Here is a 25,000-nt window from a genome sequence, read left to right on the forward strand (position 1 = left end):
GAGTGACAGAGAGAGACAATGAGAGAGAGAGAGAGAGTGAGAGACAGATAGAGAGAGAGAGAGACAGTGAGAGTGACAGATTTAGAGAGATGGTGAGAAAGAGAGAGAGAGACAGTGAGAGAGACAAAGAAAGAGACAGTAAGAGAGAGAGAGAGACAGTGAGAGTGACAGATTTAGAGAGATGGTGAGAAAGAGAGAGAGAGACAGTGAGAGAAACAAAGAAAGAGACAGTAAGAGAGAGAGAGAGTGAGAGTGACAGATTTAGACAGACAGTGAGAGAGACAGAGAGAGAGACAGTGAGAGAGAGTGACAGTGAGAATGACAGAGAAAGAAACAGATAGAGAGAGAGACAGAGAGAGAGACAGTGAGAGTGACAGATTTAGAGAGATGGTGAGAAAGAGAGAGAGAGACAGTGAGAGAGACAAAGAAAGAGACAGTGAGAGAGAGAGAGAGAGAGAGAGAGAGAGAGACAGTGAGAGTGACAGATTTAGACAGACGGTGAGAGAGACAGAGAGAGAGACAGTGAGAGAGAGAGAGACAGTGAGAGTGACAGATTTAGAGAGATGGTGAGAAAGAGAGAGAGAGACAGTGAGAGAAACAAAGAAAGAGACAGTAAGAGAGAGAGAGAGAGAGAGAGAGAGAGAGACAGTGAGAGTGAGATTTAGACAGACAGTGAGAGAGAGAGACAGTGAGAATGACAGAGAAAGAAACAGATAGAGAGAGAGACAGAGAGAGAGACAGTGAGAGTGACAGATTTAGAGAGATGGTGAGAAAGAGAGAGAGAGACAGTGAGAGAGACAAAGAAAGAGACAGTGAGAGAGAGAGAGAGAGAGAGAGAGAGAGAGACAGTGAGAATGACAGAGAAAGAAACAGATAGAGAGAGAGACAGAGAGAGAGACAGTGAGAGTGACAGATTTAGAGAGATGGTGAGAAAGAGAGAGAGAGACAGTGAGAGAGACAAAGAAAGAGACAGTGAGAGAGAGAGAGAGAGAGAGACAGTGAGAATGACAGAGAAAGAAACAGATAGAGAGAGAGACAGAGAGAGAGACAGTGAGAGTGACAGATTTAGAGAGATGGTGAGAAAGAGAGAGAGAGACAGTGAGAGAGACAAAGAAAGAGACAGTGAGAGAGAGAGAGAGAGAGAGAGAGAGACAGTGAGAGTGACAGATTTAGACAGACGGTGAGACAGAGAGAGAGAGAGACAGTGAGAGAGAGAGAGAGACAGTGAGAATGACAGAGAAAGAAACAGATAGAGAGAGACAGAGAGAGAGACAGTGAGAGTGACAGAGAAAGAGAGACAGTGAGAGAGACAGATATTTCAGTACGAGTGATTTATTTTAGTAGCTGTAACCATTTTCCTTTATTATTGTTTATATTACAGTATTGTGTAATTATTATGTAATAACACAGTAACACTGCGAGAGAGAGAGAGAGAGAGAGAGAGAGAGAGTATAAAGCAAGTCTCTCTCGATCATATCACACGTCCTTGTTCCAGGGAACCCGGATAATTACTACGGTGAGGACTGCCTCTCCATCTACATCAACAACGGCCTGTGGAACGACGACAACTGCGAGTACCGCCGAGGCTACATCTGCAAACGCCGCGGTAATTTAATTCATTTTAAAATATTCTTATATTATACATATATCGTTCACTTATAAATAGCATGAATTCCATGATAATAAATTCTAAAACATGCTAATAAAATAATCAATCAATCAAATGATCAATCAGATATAATAGATTCTGTAAGAATTCACCAAAATATCAAATGAGAAGCACAAATCATTTTTGTTTTTGATTTTATTTGAAGGATATTTTATTGATAGATCTTGTGTAATATTACAGGAAATACACCAGAACCTCCACCACCTCATGATGGTACGTTATTTACTGCAGATTAATAACACAAGCTATTAACAGTTTCATCATGTTACACTATACCACAATGTCCACTCTCTCTCTTTCTTTCTCTCTCTCACACACACACTCTATCTGTCTCTCTGTCTCTCTCACACACACACTGTCTGTCTCTCTCTTACTCTGTCTCTCTGTGTCTCTATGTCTCTCTCTCTCACACTCTGTCTGTCTCTTTCTTGATCTGTCTCTGTCTCTCTCTCTCTCTCTGTCTGTCTCACTCTCTCTTGCTCTGTCTGCATCTCTCTTTCTCTCTCTCTCTCTGTCTGTCTCTCTTTCTCTTTCTCTGTCTGTCTCTCTCCCTCTCTCTCTCTCTCTCTCACTCTCTGCAGGCTACCTGACAGCGTACACATGTGAAGGCTCCTCCATGGTTCTCCACTGTCCCGTAGACAGCGTCATCAACATCCAGTCTGCTTTCTACGGCCGCCGCAGCGATAAGATCTGCCCCTACCTGGGTGGAAGTCTAGGTCAGAACACACATCACGTATCCAGGAGTTCAATCTGTTCATCACTTTCGGTACATTGAGATGTTTAATGTGTGTTTGATGATCCAGATCATTGTGAGATCCCGGGAACGTACGAACGCGTCAGGAAGCAGTGTGACAATCATCAGTTCTGTTTCCTCTTCACACTCTTGGATAACGACCCGTGTCCGACCATTTCCAAATACCTGGAGGTGGTGTACAGCTGCGAGCAGAATGGTAGGTGCTAGGGGCGGAGTTGAGGATTCTGAGTGCTTAGCTTTTACACTGAGCTGCCAGTTTATTATTTATTTACAGTTTTATATATGTGTGTGTGTGTGTGTGTGTGGTGTCCTGTAATGAATAAGTTCCCTTCACATGTCTAGTTTTCTTGAGATAGATGTATGATTTTTGGATTTTTCACATTCTTAGAGTGTGTGTGTGTGTGTGTGTGTGGTGTCCTGTAACGAATAAGTTCCCTTGAAATGTCCGGTTTCCTTGAGATAGACTCAGTATAAAAGAATGAAGAAGTGTGTTTCATACTAATGTGTGTGTGTGTGTGTTATTTCAGTGTGTGTGAGAGGTCTAGGAGTAGAAGATGGCAACATTACAGATTCGATGATCTCCGCTTCCTCATCGATGGCTGGAAAGGAGCCCAGACACGCTCGACTCAAAGGAAGCTCCTGCTGGATGCCTTCCAGTACCAGTTAGTATCATATGAAACTTTCACACTTTTTAATTATTCAACCTTTTAGCCAATACCAGTTTATTAGCCAGTAGCGTTGATCACACTGAAGAGTGTTTAGTGAGGGGCGTGGCTGTCTGGTGCAACACAAAAGCTGTGTTCATAGATTAATTGTATAAATAGATAGGTATGTCTTGTATATCTAACTAAATTCTTCAGGTCTAACACGTCTGGCAGCTATTCAGGTGGGCGGAGCATATTCTTTATCCTCTGTCAATCACAGTGGCACGAGCCAATCCGTGAGCTCATGTATGAGAAAGAGAACTGAGTGTGTGTTCCGCTGCCCTGTGATGCAGCAGGAGCAGCAATTTGTAATGGCTAGGTGTCACGTTTCTCAGAGGAAGCATGTGATGTCTTCACCCTCCACAAGTGACCTTCAACCCCTTCTACCTTCTACCTGTGTGTATCAGGTAACTCCTGGATCCAGGTGAGCCTGCATGCGATGAAGAAGATCACAGGGGTGGTGATCCAGGGCTGCCCCACTGCCGATAACTGGGTGACCAAGTTTAAAATCCAGACCAGCTTGGACGGAGTCTCGTGGATTGACTACAAAGTGGACGGAAAAGTACGAGATGGATTAATTTATTATTTAATATTATTTATCAGCAGTGTTTGTTTATACTTTTTCTCTAAAATATGACAAATCACATAAACAATAACTCTATTGTTACTATGGCAACAGCTGGTTCCACATAAACTGGATTAAAATGGTGTATAATGGTTGATATGGTAACGTTTTCTATTAGGAGATTATTAGGTGTTTAGATGTTATGTCTGTGGGAGGAGTCTCCAGTTTCAGTGCTTTAACATCTTCAGGGTGGAGGAGTTTCTCTGTACTGCTTTTTTTTTTGTCTTATCGACTTTCAGGAGAAAAATAGAAGCTGGTGAAGGAACGATCATTTGTCTCTAAAGCCATGTATAGAAATGAGAGTATGACAGTGATCCATATATGGAAATGTGGGCATGTCCTTAAAGCCACATATATGGAAATGTGGGCATGTCCTTAAAGCCACATATATGGAAATGTGGGCATGTCCTTAAAGCCACATATATGGAAATGTGGGCATGTCCTTAAAGCCACATATAGAAATGTGGGCATGTCCTTAAAGCCATATATAGAAATGTGGGCATGTCCTTAAAGCCACATATAGAAATGTGGGCATGTCCTTAAAGCCATATATGGAAATGAGAGCATGACAGTGAATCCATATATGGAAATATTGCAGCATAACTGAGACCATATATAAATGTGCGTGTGTGTGTGTTGTAGGTAGAAGAGTTCTTTGGCACAGCAGACAGAGATTCTACCGTTACTCAGCTTCTCGGGAACCCCGTGTCTGTGAAGTACATCCGAATCTTTCCAATAGAGTGGCACAACCAGGCGGGGCTTCGGTTCGATATCCTCGGCTGCACACCTGACTGTACGCTAACGCCCCTCATTAACACCACATACACTCACACACACACACACACACACACACACACTCACACACACACACACCCTCTCCACTTCACCCAGCCTCACTTCTTATCTAATCTAATCGAATCTAATCGAATCTAATCATCAGTTATATTTTAGAAGCTTTCTGAGATCTTGAGGTGATGTTCAGTGATGTTGCCACTCCTGTAGGAACATTACTAAAGTGAGAGCCACCAATCAGAGACCTCGCTGTAACCATGGAAACACATAAACCATCACTTTATGATGATGTTCTTAAATATTTTTTTTTATAGCATTTTAAGAGTTTTTGGAGGGAATGATTGGAAGAGAAACTTCCTGAAACAAAAAGATTGTGTGTGTGTGTGTGTGTGTGTGTGTGTACAGATGCCATTAACTGTGGAACAAGACCCGACCTGGACCACTCTGTAGACAGACTGACGTAAGATCTTTCCTTCTTTCCTCCTTAATGAATTCATCGCACTTTACACTCACCCTTCACCCTTTACTTTTAATCGTCTTCTTCTTCAGAATAAATCTTTACTGTGTTTGATTTCAGTGTCCACTGTCCTGCGGGTTGTGCAGAAGTGTTCTACAGTGTGTATGGGACCATGACTTACCGAGGGGTGAGAACAGATCAACACACCTCCACGCTAACACATCAGCTAACATCCTGATTATAAACAAAAAGTTATTCTTCATCCGGAAATTTATTTCAGTGTGATCTTTTACTGTGTTAAAGCCACGATCAGAGAGCTGTGACTAGCTGGAATCATAAACGAACTACATGAGCAGTTACGCTGCACTGGACTGCATTAACCAGTTCATTTAAACCAGTTCATTTAAACCAGTTCATTTTATCCAGTGAAATCTCTGCTACTAATCATCATCATCTACCATATAAAATCGGTTTCTTATATTTTTTCGGTCAGTCCAACAGTTTGCTCTGACTCAGTTCTGACTCAATTCTGTTTGTTCTGACTCAGTTCTATTGGTTCTGTCTCAGTTTTGTTTGTTCTTTTCATTCCTTTGTTTGTGAACTGATTGTGAGCTTGTTTCCTCGCAGGACTCTACCATCTGTGCCGCCGCGATCCACGCTGGTGTAATCCTCAATGAGATGGGTGGAGACTGCACCGTCCTCAAAGCTCCCGGACAGGACTTCTACAGCGGCTCCACCAGGAACGGCATCACCTCCAGGCAGTACGCAAGCCTTAACTCACTCCCCTGTGGTCTAGTTGTCATTCTGACGATCACTTCTTTTAGTGAATGAATGTTTTTCCTTTGACTCTGAAGTCTGAGATTCACACATACATGGACAGATATTCCCAACATGGCTGTCTGACTTTAACTGTAATTCCACGCTAACATGCCAGTAATAGCATGCTAACATTTTATCTCCTTGCTACAGCAATAAAGGAGACACTTGAATATTTTAGAATAGACCAGAATCTGGTTCACTAAAGGGGAAAGGACATCAGTGGGCAATTCTATTCTCCACCAAACTTTATCTCGATCATCTGTGGATTCATGGACCTTCTCTAGTGTCTTGTTAGCCAATAGAATCCAAGTGGGTGGGACTATGTTCTCTTTGACGCATTACTGTTATGTCTGAACAAAACTCCGCTCAACAGAACCTCGGTTAACGTTTTTCGTGCAAAGATTCTGATTTTTCTTGCAAACTCTATTAGGGTTAAATTGTACAGATGTTCTGTGAGAAGAAAGATACAGATGTTCCTTGTGTTGTCGTTTCCTCATCCGTTTTTTTCTCACTTGTTTTAGATACAGTGCATCTTATCATGTATCATACCAGTTTGCTGATGGAGGTATGACAATTTTTAAATGTTTTTTCTGATAATTTATTGAGTTTGGTAAGATCCATCAGAACCTGAGAGTGTGTGTGTGTGTATGTGTGTTTTCCTGTTCAGAACTCAGATGTTCTGGAAACGACTGGTACGAATTTGGCGAGTTCTGCTACAAACCCTTCATGGAGAAGAGGACATGGCATGAAGCTCAGTCTGCATGCAGGAGGCACGGCGCTGAGCTCGTCTCCATCATGTCCCTGACAGAGCAGAGCTGGCTCCAGAGCTACCTCTACTTAGGTACGGACAGATCAGGAGCAGAGGAGGAGGAATAGAAGAAGGGAGGAACAATGAGGGTTGAGATGATGGGTCCATTATGAGGGCGCCATTACTTTTGTACTAAATTCACAAGAGTTTCTTTCACAGTAAAATGTGTGTGTGTGTGTGTAGCTTTAATAAAGTGAGAAGAACCCAGAGCTTCTAACACACTCGTTCCTCTGTCGTTCCGTAGCCACCAGTGATGTCTGGATCGGACTGAATGACCTGGAGTTTCAAGGCTTCTACTCCTGGTCAGATAAACACGAGGTGAAGTTCACTTACTGGGCTCCTGGAGAACCAAACAACCACCTGGGCTTCAAGGAGGATTGTGTGGAGATGTACTATCAGGTATGTGAGCAGGAAGGAAGGAAGGAGTTAGTTCTGTTTGTTGTGATTCAGTTCTCTTTGTTCTGACTCAGTAATGACTCGGTTCTGTGTGTTCTGAATCAGTAATGACTCGGTTCTGTGTGTTCTGAATCAGTAATGACTCGCTTCTGTATGTTCTGAATCAGTAATGACTCGGTTCTGTGTGTTCTGAATCAGTAATGACTCGGTTCTGTGTGTTCTGAATCAGTAATGACTCGCTTCTGTATGTTCTGAATCAGTAATGACTCGGTTCTGTGTGTTCTGAATCAGTAATGACTCGGTTCTGTGTGTTCTGAATCAGTAATGACTCGCTTCTGTATGTTCTGAATCAGTAATGACTCGGTTCTGTGTGTTCTGAATCAGTAATGACTCGGTTCTGTGTGTTCTGAATCAGTAATGACTCGGTTCTGTGTGTTCTGAATCAGTAATGACTCGGTTGTGTATGTTCGAACTCTGTTCTCTTTGTTTTGACTCAGTTCTGACTCTCTTGTTTGTTCTGACCCTGTCTCTTTGTTCTGACCCAGTTCCCTTGACTGTGATTCAGTTCTGTCTCTGTTCTCTTTGCTCTGACTCAGTAATGACTCGGCTCTGTTTGTTCTGACTCATTAATGACCCACCTCTGAGTGTTCTGACCCAGTAATGACTCAGCTCTGTATGTTTTGACTCTGTTCTCTTTGTTCTGACTCAGTTCTGACTATGTTGATTGTTCTTACTCGGTTCTGTCTCTGTTTTCTTTGTTCTGACTCAGTAATGACTCGGTTCTGTATATTCTGTCTCTGTTCTCTTTGTTCTGACTGAGTAATGACTTGGTTCTATGTGTTCTGACCCTGTTCTATTTGTTCTGACTTGTTTCTGCCCTGTTCTTTTTATAGACGGGTCGATGGAACGATGTGACCTGCACGGAACTGAACACCTACATCTGTAAGATGCCCAAAGGTCATTACCCTCTGCCCTCCATTAAACCCACAGTGTACGGCTGCCTTGAGGTTTGTGACACTCGCTGACCCAAATATTTATGTATTTATTTACATACATACTTATTTATCAACAAAACTCTGCACTGTTGCTTGTGTGTGTGTTTGTGTGTGTGTGTGTGTGTGTGTGTGGGTGTAGGGCTGGGATGCTTTTGAGTACTCTTGTTACTGGTTTGAGGAGGCAGCCATGACCCGTGCTGAGGCCAAGGTGTTCTGTGAGAGTAAAAGCAGCACTCTGCTTCACATACTGGATGTGTGAGTTTTTTAACATGCAGATTTTTATTTATTTACGTTTACAAAGCCATACTTTCAGTGTCAGCTGATCTTCCGTGGCCGTCTGCACCACAGGTACGAGCAGGCCCACTTCACAGCGTTTCTCAGCAGTTACACGGGGAACTGGTGGGTAGGTCTGAGAGCGAAGGGTGAATTAGGAGGGGTGGATTATCAGTGGGACAACGGCGCTGCGCTCCTCTACACCCACTGGGACAGAGACTATCCTGGTAACGTGTCATCAGATGAGCTCGTCATCTCATTATTATGCCATAAAAAAGTTTCTAATGTCTATTCTTAAACCAGATGACAGCAAAGGCGACTGTGTCACCATGACGACGAAGCCCATTGCAGGTTTCTGGAGAAACCAGGACTGTGGTGAGTCTCATCAATTCATCTGCGAATCGCCTAGAGACGGCATCTCCCCGCCCACTCAAGCCCCGACTCCGCCCCCTGTCCCCGGGTGTGCTGACGGCTGGTCTGGCAAGACACACTTCAGGCAGTGCTACAGGGTGAGAGATGACGTCACGCCCCAGTGCATGCTGGGAAGGACAACTTGAACAATAGAGTAGTTCTCGAATATATAAAATATAGTGATGTCAGTTTGTGACAATTTTAAGAGCAATTGTTTACCTGATGATTTTTTTTTCTTTTTCTTATTAGCTCTTTACTGTGGATTATTCAGGCAAGAAAAGCTGGACTGCGGCTCGAGATGACTGTTTGTCCCGAGGAGCCGACCTCACCAGCATCCATAATGTGGAGGAGGAGATCTTCATAGCCGAATTCACCAAAGGGAAGAGGCAGTGGATCGGTCTGACACAAGACCCCACCAGTGGAGGTGCGTCACATCCTACACCTTTCAACCTTCATTATTCAACCTTAACCAGGTCGGTTAACCGCCACTGGATCACTCTCCTTAAGTAGAGATGAGGTCCGCTATCAGCATTGTATTGAATTGAATTAAATACCCAGCAATTATAATGGCAGGTTACCACTGGAGCGATGGCTCTCCCGTCACTCACACCAACTGGGCCGACGGCGAGCCAAACGATCACGGCGGTCGGGAGAATTGCGTGGAGATGGTGAGCACGGAGAACGGCACCGCCTTCTGGAACGACCTTACCTGTGACGCACATCTGGATTGGGTGTGCATGATCGCTAAGGGCAAGACACCCCTCATCCCCCCAATAACTCCTCCACCTGTACCAGGTGACCACACCTTTATAATAAAATAGAATAACATACTTTATAGTCACATTTTAATGCAAATCAGCTCCAGCTTTGGATCGCTATCATACCAAAAGGTGAAACTCAACTGTCTTCATCTCTGGCTCATTAGCAGACACCTAAATACCTGACTGGAATTTCTAGCTAGTCAAGATTCCCTCAACCCTAAAAGCAGTTAAAGCATGATGCTGCCACTACCAGACCCTAGACCGTCAGGATGGTGTACTTTTGGTGTTATTACATGGTCTGGGGTGGTTTAGTTGATGTTTTTTGTGAGAAAAGGCTTCCTTCAGCCACCTCTGTAAGAGTAATAAGAACATGTCAGATGTTTGATCTCCTCCACTTTTGCAGCCCATGACTGCGGGGACAATCCCGGCTGGAGGAAGAACAACGGCATCTGTTATTACTACAATGACACGGATATAGTGGACTTCCACATGGCTTTGAGCAGGTGCTACGCAGAGAAAGCTCAGCTCGTCTCCATCCTGGACCAGCAGGAGCAGACCTTTGTGGTGTCCATGGTAGGGTCACAACTTTCTCTTAAAGTTAAAGGGTAGAGAGAGATCATGTGATCATACATTTAATACTTTTCCAGATTTACTTCTTAAGTTTTCCAACTGCTCCTCATGCAGCATCAAAGAGCAGTGTAACACACTGAGAGGAAGTTCATGTAGCATAATTAATATCTGTATTTTTATTATTGACCTATAAGTTATACAGAAATATAATGAGAACTGTTCTGTTTCTGATGTGCTGTACATTAATATTATTATTAGTAGTAGTATTTTAAATTATGCTTATAACTGTAGCAGTAATATTTCTTCTTCTTCTTCTTTTTATTATTATTATTATAGTATATTATTAGTTTTTTATATTTACTATTTTTATTATAAGTAGTAGAAATATTTGTTAAAATACTATAATAATAATAATATTAGTTTTTTAAATATAATTACTGTTTTTTAGTAGTAATAGAAGTCTTACATTTAAATTTTATTATGAAATTTTTAAAAGTGTAGTAGAAGTAGAAGTATTTTTATCTATTATTATTAATATTAGTAGTAGTAGTACTTTTATTAGTTTTCTATTTATTATATATTTTACTATTATATAGCATATATTTTATATTTACTATTTTTATTTTAAGTAGTAGAAATAATATTTGTTTAAGAAATTATAAAATATATAATAATTATAATAATTATTATTATCATTATTATTAGCAGTAGTAGTAGTAGAACTAATTTTTTTAATTTATATTACTACATTTATAGTGGTAAAGTAGTAATATAAATTCTAGTTGTTTTGTAATTTTTTCTATAATAATAATTATATTAATTATTATTATTATTATTAGTAGTAGTATAAGTAATTTTTTAAAATGATTATTGAATTAATTATTATTAGAAATGTAGTGTAGTACTATAAATGCTAGTAGTAGTCATTTTTCCTTTATTATTATTATTATTATTATTATTATGTGAGCAGTATTGTCTCTGCGTGTGTGTGGCAGGTGGGAACAGGAATGATCGATGCAGCATGGATCGGCTTGCGGATGTTCGGGGTGGTGGAAGGAGAGTACCTGTACGTCTGTAGTGGATTTTGGGTTCTGTGTACTGTAGCGTGTGTTCCAGATGTGTAGTCACTGTCTGTATGGTTCAGGTAACATCTGTGTTTCTGTACTCAGTTGGGTGGACGGGTCTCCGGTGACATACGTGCACTGGGCTCCGGGAGAACCCAATAACGCTGACGGAGAGGAGCAGTGTGTGCAGATGCTAAGAACTCCAGGTACAATGACCTCAGTTTCATATAATACCATTACCATGATTTATCAGCTGTCTCATGCTAGCTTAGCATAGTTTGGTCATCTGGTCATCTGTTCATAACCTCATCGTTCTGATCACACACACCAGGCACGTGGAACGATGTGAACTGTGGCCGAGACATCGCAGGCTACATGTGTAAGAAGCTTCCAGGAGATCATCACACTCCCCCGCCTCCTACCCCTGCCTGGGAAGGAAACTGCCCTGAAGGTAACGTCGTCCTGCAATCTGTTCACACCTTAATCATAAAAATCAGACCATCAGGTCAGTAAAAGCTTCAGGATGCTTCCCTGGTCCTGTGCCTGGATACTGACAAGGCTAAAAAGGAGTAGCTAATGTAATAAAATGAAGCTAGGTGAGCTAGTTCGCTAGTTATGTTCAACAGTTCTATAGCAAAACACTGTGTTTGTGTTGTTTACCCTGTCCTCACAGCTGAGGCGTCTTTATTTTCTGTCATGTCATGCTAACGATTGCTAAACTACAATTAAGCGGTAGAAAATGTCGAAAAATAGGGGTTTTATAGTCTGTATTTACATATTTTAACTTTAAAGTGGAGCTACATTATCATCCATATCAACTCAGTGTACAAACGTTGGAAGGCGGGGCTAAGAGGAATGACCAGTCCTGAATTTTGTTCCAAAATGGCTGCATCATAATGTTTCCAGGGTTGTTTTTTTTGGCTACAGAGAAGTTTTTCAGATTGTAACCCAAATTATAACATGGATGCAACATCACTGAAGACCTGAAAGAGGTTTGAGGAAGTTATTTACCAACAACAACAACAAAGTTCACCAAAGTTCATCTTCAGACACTAATTACATCATGGGAAAACTTGTCCTTATCGCTTCAAGGAAGGACGTGATGTTCCGTGTTACATGATCTCAATAATCGCGGTATCATTTACTGTAGACACCTGGATGTTGTGATCCAGATGTTTTTGTTTTTTCAGGATGGCTGCGTTTCCATAACAAGTGCTACATGATCAAAGGGACGCACGAGAACCACGAGGAAAGAGCTAACTGGACGTTCGCACGAGACTGGTGCAGTCGCCACGATGGATACCTGGCTGTGATCGACGACATCAACGAGAACGGCAAGTGTGCGAGCTTCCCTGCTCCGAATCTTCACCATATCCATTAGAATAAAACAATACCTCTAGAATCCTGCTTTCCGATTGGTCAGAGGTTGTTGATTAATTGTCTAGAATAGCAGACACAATACATTTATATACGTTACTATAGCAACAACGACTCGTAATGTCTGACGTTCCGCTATCCTGCATAACTGTATGCTGATGTCTGACGTGTGACCGTGTCGCTCTGCAGAATTCGTGGCTAGTTATCTGAGAGACGCCAGCCACGCGGCGTGGATCGGTTTGTCCGATCGGCTTCACGAGGGGAAATTCGCTTGGAATGATGGCGTGAGTCCCGTCCTGTTCACCAACTGGGCTGATAAAGAACCCAACAACAACAACGGAGAGGTGAAGTTTTGTTTTATTTGACAATCGTAAAAATTGTACACAACGTCCCTTTTTGCGTGAACGTAGCAGATTAGCGATTAGCAAAGTTGTTGTAGAAAACGTAGTTACACGCTGGAAAAGCATCGCTCTTACGCTTCATCTCTTCAACAAGCAACAGGAGATTTTTATTTATTTATTATTATTTATTTTATACATTATGAAGGTACAACCCTGTTACACAAAAACAGAAAAAAAGAAGAAGAACATGAAGAAGAAGAATACTTTTGTGAATATTAAAGCTGACCTCTGGCTTCGTTTCTAGGAGCACTGCGTGTCCGTGACTCATAGCCACCTAGTGGCAGGTCGCTGGAATGACGAGAACTGTGATGAGAGAAGAAGTTGGGTGTGCTACAAGAAGAAATGTGAGTTTTTTTCCTTCTGCTTTTTTTCCATTTTGACTTTAGCTGCCTAGCTACACGCTTGCATGTATTTTATTATTTCCACAGCCAGCAGTCTTCCTCCTCCTCCCCTGGTCAACCCCTGTCACTCAGGCTACGTCTCCTGGTATAAGAACTGCTACAAGCTGGTGACGGAGCCGAAGCCGTGGGACGAGGCGCAGGCCGCTTGTGTGAAGGAAGGAGGAAACCTGGCTAGCGTGGACATGAGCTACGAGCAGGCCTTCATCTCAGCGGTGCTGCAGCAGGACAGACATGACACCTGGATCGGTCTCAGGCGCAAAGTACACACAGACTTTCATTTTTAAAAATGCTAATTTTTAAAATATCATCCGCTAAATATCATCCGATTTTTCTTGATATAAGAAACAACATACATTTTTCTATTTTCTCAGTAGACAATATCAGCTAGTTAGTAATATTAGCTAGGTTCACTAACTAACACCAGGTTAGTGATTGTTTGTTATTTTTTTAATTAAAGAGTCACATGTCGTGTTTTTTATCAGGTCTGTAGTTACTTTTAAAATTGCGGAACATCAAAAACGTGAAAGAAGTTATTTCCTATTCTATAAACAGTTACTCCATCGCCAGGACAAGTCTTAAATTTAGCCTCTGATTGTTATAAAGCACTGACACTGGAGACTCCTTACAAAAATGTGAGACTATAAACAGACTGCTCTCTGTACGAGTCATTACTATAGAAACTATAAACGGAAATAATGCGCTGTAAATGGAAAGAATGTGACCTATGGCAATCATTGTCTAGCACAGAGTGGGTGTGGCTCTAAGGTGGTCACGTGACTGTATCAGATATTTAGGTCTTTAGTATAATTAAGGCTGAGGTTTTGGTGCGTCAGACGAACTCGGGGCTGAACAACGGCTTCGTTGTCTGCAGGAGGAAGACGAGGGGACATACCGCTGGTCAGACGGCTGGCCGGTGTTCTACACACACTGGGGTCCGGGAGAACCGACCAATCACAAAGAAGAGGGCTGTGTGAGCATGCATGGGCGTTCGCACTTCATCCAGGGCACGTGGAATGACACGGACTGTAAAGTCGCTAAGCCGTACCTCTGCAAGATCTCACACGGTAAACATACTGGCTGAAAAATTTGAATATCATGCTAGGTAGCTAGCGTTATCTTCCGAAGTGTTTTCATTGCTCGTATACCGCAATGATGTCAACTAGATTCTTTTCTCTTCATCCAGAGCCGCCTCCTCCGACCCCGCCTCCAGGGGACGGCGAGTGTTTGCCGTTCTGGCAGCCGTATGGAAGTTACTGCTACATCATATATAACGAGAAGGAGGGTCGCTCCTGGCCCGAGGCACGACACTACTGCCAGATGATCTCAGGAAGCGACTTGGCATCGGTACACAGCAGAGCCGAGGTGGAGTTCCTCACCAACACCAACAACACCAGAAACAACTACTTATGGATCGGACTCACCAGAGACGCCTCGTGTACGCTGCTCACCTGCATGACACCCAATAACCATCCATCCAGCTGCTGTTTTTTTCCTGAAAAACTTTACTAGAAATATCAAATGTCCTGTTGCAGGGAAGGAAAACAGATGTGGTCAATTTCATATTGAAAGTGAAAGAAGTGATACAGACATAGGTGGAGTCAGGGACTCAGGTTACCGCTTGAAATAAGAAGAGTGAAACATATGTGGGTGGAGCCAGAGAGTCAGTTTAACCTTAAAAGTAAAATGAGTGATGTAGATGTGGGTGGAGCCAAAGAATCCACTTTGAAGTCAGAGTGGAATATGTGGGTGGAGTCAGAGAGTCAATTTAATTTTTAAAGTAAGAGGAGTGATGCATTTGTGGTCGGACTCTGGGTCAGTTTAATTCTTGAAGTAGGTGGAGGTATGCAAATGTTGGTGGAGCTAAACATGAGATTTAGAGCTGGTGTGGGTGGAGACAGTTAAACTTTTAATGTGTGAAATGACAGATGTGGGCGGAGTCAGATTAAACACTGATGTGGGTGGAGTTAGTTAAAACAGTAGGTGCGTTTACATGGACACTTGTAATCCGATCGTAACAGGATTAGAAGCACAATCAGATTAAAAAAGTGTCATGTAAACACGTCAATCGGATGGAATTTGCCACATCTGATTAAAATTTCAATCAGTTGGTAAGGGGTGGTTTAAACCATTTTTAGTCCAATCGAGAGGACGTGTAAACACTTAATCGGATGGAATATGTTCCTGGAAAGTTCTGCGCATGTGCAATGGCGTATGACGTACGGATGTTGATACGAATGACGTATGACATACGGATGTTTTCATGGACTGTGCGCATGTCAAAAGATCTAATCCGATTCTAATCATGTGTCATGTAAACGCGCATAACAATCTGATTATACTGCGTTCATGTAAACGCTGCGATCGGATTCGTCAATCTGATTGAATTCAGTCCGATCTGATTAAAAAGTGTCCATGTAAACGCACCTAGTGTAAGCTTAAATGATGGAAATCACAGATATGTGGGTGGAGTTAAAACTTTAGAGTACGGAATGATGCAGATGTGGGCGGAGTCATTTTTTCTTGGAGAAGTGTTAGATTTTAATGTAATGTTTTAAATATGATTCCATTTCTAGAGAATTATCTCAAATTTAAATCTTACACCATTCAGGGGAAATAGAATGTGATTATTAATGAGATGTTCAGTGTTTGGTCAGAGATCCAGCGTGAGTCAGTGAGATCATCGGGTTATTTCCACATCAGAGTGATGAACGTGTGTAAATGTGTTTCAGATGGTTGGGCCTGGACCGACCTGACCGCTCTGGGCTTCACCAACTGGGCTCAGGATGAACCGAACGGCGGCGGACACGACGGGAACCGTCAGGACTGCGTGGAAATGTACAAGGACGGAAAATGGAAGGCCAACAGCTGCTTCGAGAAGAGAGCCTTCGTCTGCAAACGCCGCCAGCGTGAGACTTGCTTTCAGTCCAATTACACAGAACCTGTAGAGCTGCAGAACCCTGTCCTATACAGAACCATACACAGAACTGTACACAGAACCAGATACAGATCCATACACAGAATTTGTAGAGCTGCAGAACCCTGTCCTACACAGAATCATATACAGATCCATACACAGAACTTGTAGAGTTGCAGAACCCTGTCCTACACAGAACCATACACAGAACCTGTAGGGCTGCAGAACCCTGTCCTATACAGAACCATACACAGAACCTGTAGAGCTGCAGAACCCTGTCCTATACAGAACCATACACAGAACTGTACACAGAACCAGATACAGATCCATACACAGAACTTGTAGAGCTGCAGAACCCTGTCCTACACAGAATCATATACAGAACCATACACAGAACCTGTAGAGCTGCAGAACCCTGTCCTACATAGAACCATACACAGAACTTGTAGAGCTGCAGAACCCTGTCCTACACAGAATCATATACAGAACCATACACAGAACCTGTAGAGCTGCAGAACCCTGTCCTACACAGAATCATATACAGAACCATACACAGAACCTGTAGAGCTGCAGAACCCTGTCCTACATAGAACCATACACAGAACTTGTAGAGCTGCAGAACCCTGTCCTACATAGAACCATACACAGAACCTGTAGAGCTGCAGAACCCTGTCCTACACAGAATCATATACAGAACCATACACAGAACCTGTAGAGCTGCAGAACCCTGTCCTACATAGAACCATACACAGAACCTGTAGAGCTGCAGAACCCTGTCCTACACAGAATCATATACAGAACCATACACAGAACCTGTAGAGCTGCAGAACCCTGTCCTACACAGAATCATATACAGAACCATACACAGAACCTGTAGAGCTGCAGAACCCTGTCCTACATAGAACCATACACAGAACCTGTAGAGCTGCAGAACCCTGTCCTACACAGAATCATATACAGAACCATACACAGAACCTGTAGAGCTGCAGAACCCTGTCCTACACAGAACCATACACAGAACTGTACACAGGACCGTACTCACCAGAACTTTTTGTTCTCTTTCCCCTTTGCAGATTACTCCACAGGTCACTCGAGTACTACCACCGTCTCTCCGATCCATGGTGAGTTTCTTCTTCTTTTATTTTTTAGCCTCCAAAATTGTAAAAATTCACAACCTCACTGTTTCTGGAAACGTCTTCCAAAGCGATGTAGAATAAGATCCAGTAATCACGAAAAACACCAATCAGTGGATTAATAGAACCAGAGGAAATAACAGAAAAAAACCACTTGAGACTTGGGGGATGTGGTGGCTCAGTGGTTAAGGTGTTGGACTGACCAGAAGGTTATAAGTTTGAATCCCAGATCCACCAAGCTGCCACTGCTGGGCCCCTGAGTAAGGCCCTTAATCCTCAGGTGTATAAAATGAGATAAGTCACTCTGGATAAAGGCGTCTGCCAAAATGCCCGAAATATAATCTACACTGACCAGGCATAACATTATGACCACCTGCCTAATATTGGTGTTGGTCCCTCTTTCACTGCCAGAACAGCCCTGACCCGTCCTGCACTGTGTATTCTGACCCCTTTCTATCAGAACCAGCATTAACTTCTTCAGCAGTTTGAGTAACAGTAGCTCGTCTGTTGGATCGGATCACACGGGCCGGCCTTACATTTACATTTACATTTCTGGCATTTGGCAGACGCTCTTATCCAGAGTGACGTACAAAAGTGCTTTAAGTCTCTGTCAGTGAAATGTATTAACACTGGTTCCATAGGTCACAGACTCGGGATACCATTAGCCTAAAATTGAGTTAGTGTGGGTTTTTAAACATAAACATATAACAATACATAAAAACAGGGAACGATAAGAGCTAGTTTAAGGGCTTCAGGAAGAGGTAGGTCTTCAGTCATTGTTTGAAGATGGTCAGTGACTCGACTGTACGGACATCTAGAGGAAGTTCATTCCACCACCTCAGTGTCAGAACAGAGAATAGTCTAGATGAATACCTCTTACCCTGAGAGATGGTGGGACCAGTCATGCAGTGCTTGTGGATCTGAGGGAGTGAGGTGCAGTGTGAGGAGTAATAAGATCTTTGAGGTAAGATGGTGCTGGTCCATTCTTGGCTTTGTAGGCAAGGGTCAGTGTTTTGAATCTGATGCGTGTAGCTACTGGAAGCCAGTGGAGGGAAGGCAGCAGTGGGGTGGTGTGGGAGAACTTAGGCAGGTTGAAAACAAGCCATGCAGCTGCTAACACATCAACTTTAAGGACAAAATGTTGACTTGCTGCCTGATATATCCCACCCACTAACAGGTGCCATGATGAGGAGATACTCAGTCTGATTCACTTCACCTCTCACTGGTCAGAGTGTTATGGCTGACCGGTGTTTATATAAATACTTACAGAATCCATCAGACATTTCCACGTCTACCACCAAGAAAGCTTTTGTTCCAGAAAAAAAATCTATGATCTCCAAACTGTAAACCTTTAAGCCTCAAAAAAAAAGTAAGAGAGCTGTAGAGGAAGAATGACCACACTGTTAGAATATAGAGTATTTTGCTCGTGTAGCTAATGGCCGACGATGCAAACTACACTTGTGTATCAGAGACAGAATAAAGAAATTTACAAATGCACAAATGACGTGATGAACTGAGTAAAGTGTGTGTGTGTGTGTGTGTGTGTGTGTGTGTCAGACGCAGGATCGGTCGCCGGCGGTGTAATCGGTGCTCTGGTAGCTGTGCTGGTCATCCTGGGCATCTTGTACTACCTCTTCAGGGTGAAAGGCGTGAAGCTGAGCAGCGTTGATCTCCCGAGCAGGAGAACAAATCACGTGGACGTGGTGAGTCTCACCTCTGGCTTCCTGGACACACCCACCAGAATAAACACAATCAGGGTTGCCAAATCTCAGCATTTCCATCTCCAGTTTAATTCCATCTCAACAACAACAAAGAGACCTGAAACTAGCACAAAAACATTTCTGACTCTGAGACGATGGGGTTGATTATTTTCCTCCATCATCAGAACAGGATTCTTCCTGACAATCTTCTTTTTCATTTTTTTTCCAGCCCGCCTTCAACAACCCGAACTTCGCCGGAGAGTCGGACACATGAAGTGGCGGAGTGGGCGTGGCTAACGGTTGTACAGGAAGCAGCTAAACTTCAGAGACGAAATCAAATCGTAATGTTTTAGAGTTAAAATGTTGGGGTTTTTTTTTGCAAGCTAATTTTTATTACAGATTTTATTCAATATAAAATCAAAAATAATTTAAAAAAAAAAAAGCAAAATGTTTACTAATGCATCAAATGTTTGTACAGTTTACACCTTTTTATCCTTGCACTGGAAATGCAAAGATTAAAAAAAAAAAAAGGAAGCAAGTTTTTATGATCTTAAAAAAACCCAAAAATTTTATTTCTGTTTTTATGTCCTTAAAAAAAAACAAAAAAATAAATTTCTCTGTATTTATGTCCTTAAAAAAAACAAAAAATTAAATTTCTGTCCTTATGATCTTAAAAAACCCCCCAAAAATTTAATTTCTCTGTTTTCATGTCCTTAAAAGACAAAAAAGGAATTTCTCTCTATTTTTCTGATCTTAAAAAAAATGAATTTCTGTTATGATGTCCTTAAAAAAACAAAAATTGAATTAGTTTGTTTTTGTCCTTTAAAAAAATGAATTTCTGTTTTTATGTCCTTAAAAAACAAAAAATTTAATTTGTCTGTTTTCATGTCCTAAAAAACAAAAAAAAATTAAATTTCTGTGTTTTCATGTCCTTAAAAAACAAAAAAATTAATGTTTTCATGTCCTTAAAAAAACAAAAAATTGAATTTGTCTAGGATCTTAAAAAACAAAAATTTAATTTCTGTTTTTATGTCCTTAAAAAAAGGAATTTCTGCCTGTTTTCATGTCTTTAAAAAAACAAAAATTGAATTTGTTTTTATGTCCTTAAAATACAAAAAAAGAAATTTGTCTGTTTTCATGTCCTTAAAGAAATGAATTTATCTGTTTTTATTTTCAAAGAAAAACACACACAGAAACAACACATTTGGATATTTTCCCCAAAACTTTATTGCCTGTGAATGATCAGACAAAAATCAGAGCAGTGGTCAGTGGTTAGAGAGGAACCGATGACCCGACTCGACCCCTGGCTTCTCCACACAAGCTACAAACATCTGCATGAACAGCTTCGGAAAGAAAAAAAATCTCTCTCTCTCTTTTTTCTTTTTAGCAAGTTAAAGAAAAAGAAACAAAAACCTCATTTCATTGCCGTTCTTTTCTACAGCGCTGGACACATGACATTATTTACAAACGTCCCACAAGGCAAAAAAATTACAAAACCATTCCTGCGCAAACGATTTTCATCTGGAAAGTGTTCGTTTGTTTGTTTGCTTTTTTCCTTTTCGTTTGCTTTGGGAAGAAAGAACACGTTTCGTTCTGCTGAACAAAACCTCAAGAAGCACGTGATCAGGAACAAAAACAAACAGAAAGCAAACTTTTTTTGTTTATTTTTAATAGAGAAGAGTCAAACGAGGCGGAAAACCACACCTAGGACCTTTTCGTTTAGTGTGCAAGAGACGAAAGAAAACCGAACAAAACGAATACGACGGTGTGAAATGCGTCTTAAAAACGAGTAAAGAGGTGGGTTTTGTTTGGTTTTGTGTTTTTTTGTGGAAGAAATAGAAAGGAAAAGAAAAGCAGTGGTGTAACATGATCATACAGGATAAAGAGTCGTAGCGTTCCTTTCGCTGATCGTCAGAATAAAATAAATACAAATAATACTTTTTTTTTTCCTTTTCTGATTTCATGTGCAGCCCTTTTAAATCTCAGCGATTTTTTATTTATTTATTTATTTATTTATTTTACAAAGTTTTTCCAGATTACAGGAATCCCACTGGGAATCTCAGGAAGGAAAAAAAATAAAATAAAAAGCCAAAACACACCTTGTGTGTGTGTGTGTGTGTGTGTGTGTGTGTGTGTGTGTGTGGAGCTGGTTTGGGAAACACTTTTCATGGCACTCGAGTTGAACTGTGGACATGAGGAAGGGAGGAAACACACAGACACACACACACACACACACACACTGTTAAACCCATGAAGTGTTATTGCTCTAAATCCAGCCTGCGTTTATCTGCTGTGTGTTTATTGGTTGGTTGTTTGGGGGGGGAACAAATCGTGGAATCGCTGAATCGTGGACAAAAATTTTCGATTGCACTTTCTCCTGTAGTTAAAAAAAAAATAAAAATGTCATAAATAACACTTTGATTTACTCTGTGGCTCTTTTCTGATTGGCTGGCTTTGTTTTTGTTTTCTCGACTCGGTGCCTCAAACATAAAGTGGAAAGGTAACCTTGCTGGAATGTACCGTCACCATGGAAACTAAGGAAATGGAACGGATCACACCTGAAAGTGGCGCCCTTATTTATTTATTTATTTTAAAGAAAATGGTGGGAAATGTGACAACGCAAAAAATTAGTGGCCGATGGCTTTGTTTGTTGGCGAACGGTTCAACAAAGCTTTTTGTAAAAAAAAATAATAATAATAATAATAATAAATAATAACAATAATAATAATGATAATGTTCTATAAGATCTAGTGGAGTTTTCCGAAATCCGTCTCCTTCATTAAAGGTTCTGAGCTCTGAATTAATGAACCCTCACTAACGAGCGCTCAGGGAGACGTCTGACCCGAGGTCACGTGACCTGAAAATCAGGAGACAGAAATTAATGCACTGGGGGGGTAATAAAAATGACCTGAGGGCTGTGTGACTGGACGAGACGAGACGACGCTTTGGGAACAGACTGAATGATAAACGCTGAGGATGATGATGATGATGATGATGATGATAATAATCAGGCCCTTTAGTTATTTATTTATGAAAGAAAACGTAACCAGAAACGATCACGTCTTTCCCGTCCCGGGTCCTTTCCCCTTCGGTCAGTTTCGGTCGCCTCACGTGTTGCCATAGCAACAGGTCCAAAGTGATCAAATGCTACAGCTAAATCATAAGTATTGGCACCTTTGCAATCTCAATCTGGATACAAAATCACGTCGCCCATTTTCCAGTTTGGCGTTTGAGCCGTATTTTGGAATTTCCTACCAGAAAAAGTGCATTTTTACGCTCCGTGAAAACTCGAACACGCATCCGGAGTCTGATACCATTAAAAAAACAACAAAACTGCTATCATTATCATCACACAGAGCCGTCACGTCACCTGCTCTTCTCTTCCTCTTGTAGATTTCACTATTAAGGCACGAGTGTTTTCTCTACTAAAAGCTGTGTGTGTGTGTGTGTGTGTGTGTGTGTGAATTGTTCCTCTGCCTCTGGTGTGCTCTTGAGGTAGAATTTCATTGTGTAGAATTACAACTGATTTGAAATTTGAAGGAAAATAATAATAAAAATAAACAGTGGCTTTATATTTCATATCTTCACTGCGGGCGTGGAAATAAAAAAACGTGAAGCGCGAGAGATAAAGGCGTCCTTCAGGGCTCCGTCACGGGAACAAAAATAACCTGAAAAAAATTCATTCGTTCGTTTGGTGTCAGGTGGAAGCCTCGGGGAAGGTCAGGGTGGGAAAAAAAATGTTCATGTCTCCAAAGAGGAAAAAAATAAGATTCATTATCAATATATTACTAATAATAAGTAATAATAATAATAATAATAATAATAATAATAATAATAATAATAATGATGATGATGATCGTATAGAGGAAATAAATAATGGCGAAATCACAGTTTTTTAGGTTTTCCACAGTAGATATGAAAAACGTGGGGTTTAAATTAACGAGTCACATGATAAGAGGAAACGAGTGCAAAGTTTCAGCATGTAGTGTGGACTTCCTGTCCTTCGTCCATTCCGTCTGTCCGTTACAACGGTGATGGGAAAGACCAGAGGTGAAGTCGCAGACGCTCTCTCTCTCTCTGTGTGTGTGTGTGTGTGTGTGTGTGATATTCCAGTGATTTCTTCTCCGTTGTGAGGAGACGTCAGCATCATGTGCTCCTCCGACACCTCTGCGTCCACTCGCGTCCACTTTCTTTCAGAACGAAGTGCAAGAACAAAAAAGAAGACTTTCTTCCTCCACAAAGCGGAACAAAAAAGAATTAAAAAGATGCCCGTTTTACCTCACACACACACTCACGCACACACACACACACTCACGCACACACACACACACACTCACGCACACAAAAGCTCACGGGCCGCTGCGAGGATTTGAAGTGTCCAGTCTTAGCCAGTGGAGGCCTTGGCGAGTGTAACGCACCAGAGCGGTCATGCTGGAGGTCAAACTCAGGCAGCCGAGCACCTTGTCCAGATCACTTAACAGACCTGAGCGCGCACACACACACACACACACACACACACACACACACACACACACACGGTCAGGAGAAAAGTGAAATGAGCAAAACACAAAACAGAACAAAAACACGACAAAAGACAAGTTTACACTGAGAAATGGTGCAACACCACCCTCTAGTGGAAAAGGCTGAAACTCACAAAATCATCTAGTTTTCCAATTCTTTCCATTTCTTTCTGTATTTTTCATTTTTCTTTCTTTTCTTTCTTTCCTTCCTTTCTTTATTTATTTTTCCTCTTCTTTCTATTTTTCTAATTTGACTTTTTCCCCTCCCTTTCTTCCTTGTTCTTCCTTCCCTCCTTCATTCCACCCTCATTTCTTTCCTTCCATCTTTCCATCCTTCTCTGCTTCCTTTCCTTATTTCTCCCCTCATTTCTTTTTCCTTCCTTCTTTCAGACATTTACTGCTGATTGTTGAATGGGGTGAACGTTGGTCATGTGACTGATTTTCTCCTCTATTAAGAGTGGGCATGGCCAAACGTTATCGGGTTAAGGTCACTTATCGCTCTGAGAATTTTACTATCATTCAGCGCTCGTGACCTTTGACCCCATGCGTGTCCTGCGCGTACCGGTGCGTGTGCGTGCCAGCTCCTCGGCCTGCTCCCACGTCTCATGAGCGATGAGGAAGAGAGCGGTGATGTTGATGTAGGACGACGCCATCTGCTGGATAGGCTGAGGAATGGACACAGTGCTGCCGCCGCCGGGATTGGAGACGACCGAACTTGCCGGAGACGGCATCGGGGACATCGGGGACGAGCCCCTGGGGGACAGACGGAGGGAAATATCAATAATAAATGATCAGAGCGTTAAAACATGGCAGTGATGTCACAGACAGGAAACGGGAGGGCGGGACTTACTTGGAGATGCAGGGGGAAGGAGCCTGCATGGTCTTAGAGCTCTGGAAACACAAACAGATCAGAAAGATGTGTGTGTGTGAGAGAGAGAGAGAGAGAGAGAGAGAGAGAGATGTATAACAGTGAGGATTTACCTTGAAATAATCGTTCAGTGTGCGAGAATACTTCAGCGCTGATTCTCGTTTACAGCGAAACATCGCCATCTGCAGGAGGGACTGACATCGCATACTGCAACAACACACACGCACGCACACACGCACGCACACACGCACGCACACACGCACGCACACACGCACGCACACACGCACGCACGCACACACGCACACGCACACGCACACGCACACACACGCACGCACACACGCACGCACACACGCACGCACGCACGCACGCACGCACACACGCACGCACACACGCACGCACACACGCACGCACACACGCACGCACACACGCACGCACACGCACACACACACGCACACACACGCGCACACACACGCACACACACGCACGCACACACGCACGCACACACGCACGCACACGCACACACACACGCACGCACACACGCACACACACGCACACACACGCACGCACACACGCACGCACACACGCACG

The 25,000-nt window shown here is 42.2% G+C and overlaps 2 protein-coding genes across 2 annotated transcripts in view; one reads left to right on the forward strand and one right to left on the reverse strand.

Moving 5' to 3' along the window:
- The window catches only part of LOC131368801 (macrophage mannose receptor 1), a 32,166-nt gene extending 12,434 nt beyond the window's left edge, over positions 1 to 19,732 (forward strand). Inside the window, exons 18-50 of the mRNA XM_058414939.1 lie at positions 1,496 to 1,606; positions 1,850 to 1,882; positions 2,251 to 2,385; positions 2,473 to 2,619; positions 2,951 to 3,085; positions 3,535 to 3,689; positions 4,395 to 4,545; positions 4,950 to 5,004; positions 5,122 to 5,188; positions 5,629 to 5,762; positions 6,342 to 6,385; positions 6,488 to 6,661; positions 6,873 to 7,027; positions 7,918 to 8,031; positions 8,159 to 8,274; positions 8,368 to 8,519; positions 8,596 to 8,801; positions 8,953 to 9,127; positions 9,277 to 9,498; positions 9,868 to 10,037; positions 11,030 to 11,100; positions 11,204 to 11,304; positions 11,430 to 11,549; positions 12,289 to 12,432; positions 12,665 to 12,819; positions 13,121 to 13,220; positions 13,305 to 13,537; positions 14,149 to 14,341; positions 14,461 to 14,712; positions 16,007 to 16,183; positions 17,265 to 17,312; positions 18,882 to 19,027; positions 19,254 to 19,732. Coding sequence (XP_058270922.1) covers positions 1,496 to 1,606; positions 1,850 to 1,882; positions 2,251 to 2,385; positions 2,473 to 2,619; positions 2,951 to 3,085; positions 3,535 to 3,689; positions 4,395 to 4,545; positions 4,950 to 5,004; positions 5,122 to 5,188; positions 5,629 to 5,762; positions 6,342 to 6,385; positions 6,488 to 6,661; positions 6,873 to 7,027; positions 7,918 to 8,031; positions 8,159 to 8,274; positions 8,368 to 8,519; positions 8,596 to 8,801; positions 8,953 to 9,127; positions 9,277 to 9,498; positions 9,868 to 10,037; positions 11,030 to 11,100; positions 11,204 to 11,304; positions 11,430 to 11,549; positions 12,289 to 12,432; positions 12,665 to 12,819; positions 13,121 to 13,220; positions 13,305 to 13,537; positions 14,149 to 14,341; positions 14,461 to 14,712; positions 16,007 to 16,183; positions 17,265 to 17,312; positions 18,882 to 19,027; positions 19,254 to 19,298 — 4,436 coding nt within the window. The 3' untranslated portion in view covers positions 19,299 to 19,732. The remainder of the gene's footprint in view (positions 1 to 1,495; positions 1,607 to 1,849; positions 1,883 to 2,250; positions 2,386 to 2,472; positions 2,620 to 2,950; positions 3,086 to 3,534; positions 3,690 to 4,394; positions 4,546 to 4,949; positions 5,005 to 5,121; positions 5,189 to 5,628; positions 5,763 to 6,341; positions 6,386 to 6,487; positions 6,662 to 6,872; positions 7,028 to 7,917; positions 8,032 to 8,158; positions 8,275 to 8,367; positions 8,520 to 8,595; positions 8,802 to 8,952; positions 9,128 to 9,276; positions 9,499 to 9,867; positions 10,038 to 11,029; positions 11,101 to 11,203; positions 11,305 to 11,429; positions 11,550 to 12,288; positions 12,433 to 12,664; positions 12,820 to 13,120; positions 13,221 to 13,304; positions 13,538 to 14,148; positions 14,342 to 14,460; positions 14,713 to 16,006; positions 16,184 to 17,264; positions 17,313 to 18,881; positions 19,028 to 19,253) is intronic.
- A 495-nt stretch (positions 19,733 to 20,227) lies between these two features.
- aff1 (AF4/FMR2 family, member 1) overlaps positions 20,228 to 25,000 on the reverse strand; it is a 44,258-nt gene continuing 39,485 nt past the window's right edge. The window contains exons 16-19 of the mRNA XM_058415037.1: positions 24,526 to 24,619; positions 24,395 to 24,435; positions 24,107 to 24,297; positions 20,228 to 23,507 (exon numbers count right to left, since the gene is read on the reverse strand). Coding sequence (XP_058271020.1) covers positions 23,374 to 23,507; positions 24,107 to 24,297; positions 24,395 to 24,435; positions 24,526 to 24,619 — 460 coding nt within the window. The 3' untranslated portion in view covers positions 20,228 to 23,373. The remainder of the gene's footprint in view (positions 23,508 to 24,106; positions 24,298 to 24,394; positions 24,436 to 24,525; positions 24,620 to 25,000) is intronic.

This window comes from Hemibagrus wyckioides, linkage group LG18, assembly GCF_019097595.1.
Source record: "Hemibagrus wyckioides isolate EC202008001 linkage group LG18, SWU_Hwy_1.0, whole genome shotgun sequence".
Taxonomy (NCBI): domain Eukaryota; kingdom Metazoa; phylum Chordata; class Actinopteri; order Siluriformes; family Bagridae; genus Hemibagrus; species Hemibagrus wyckioides.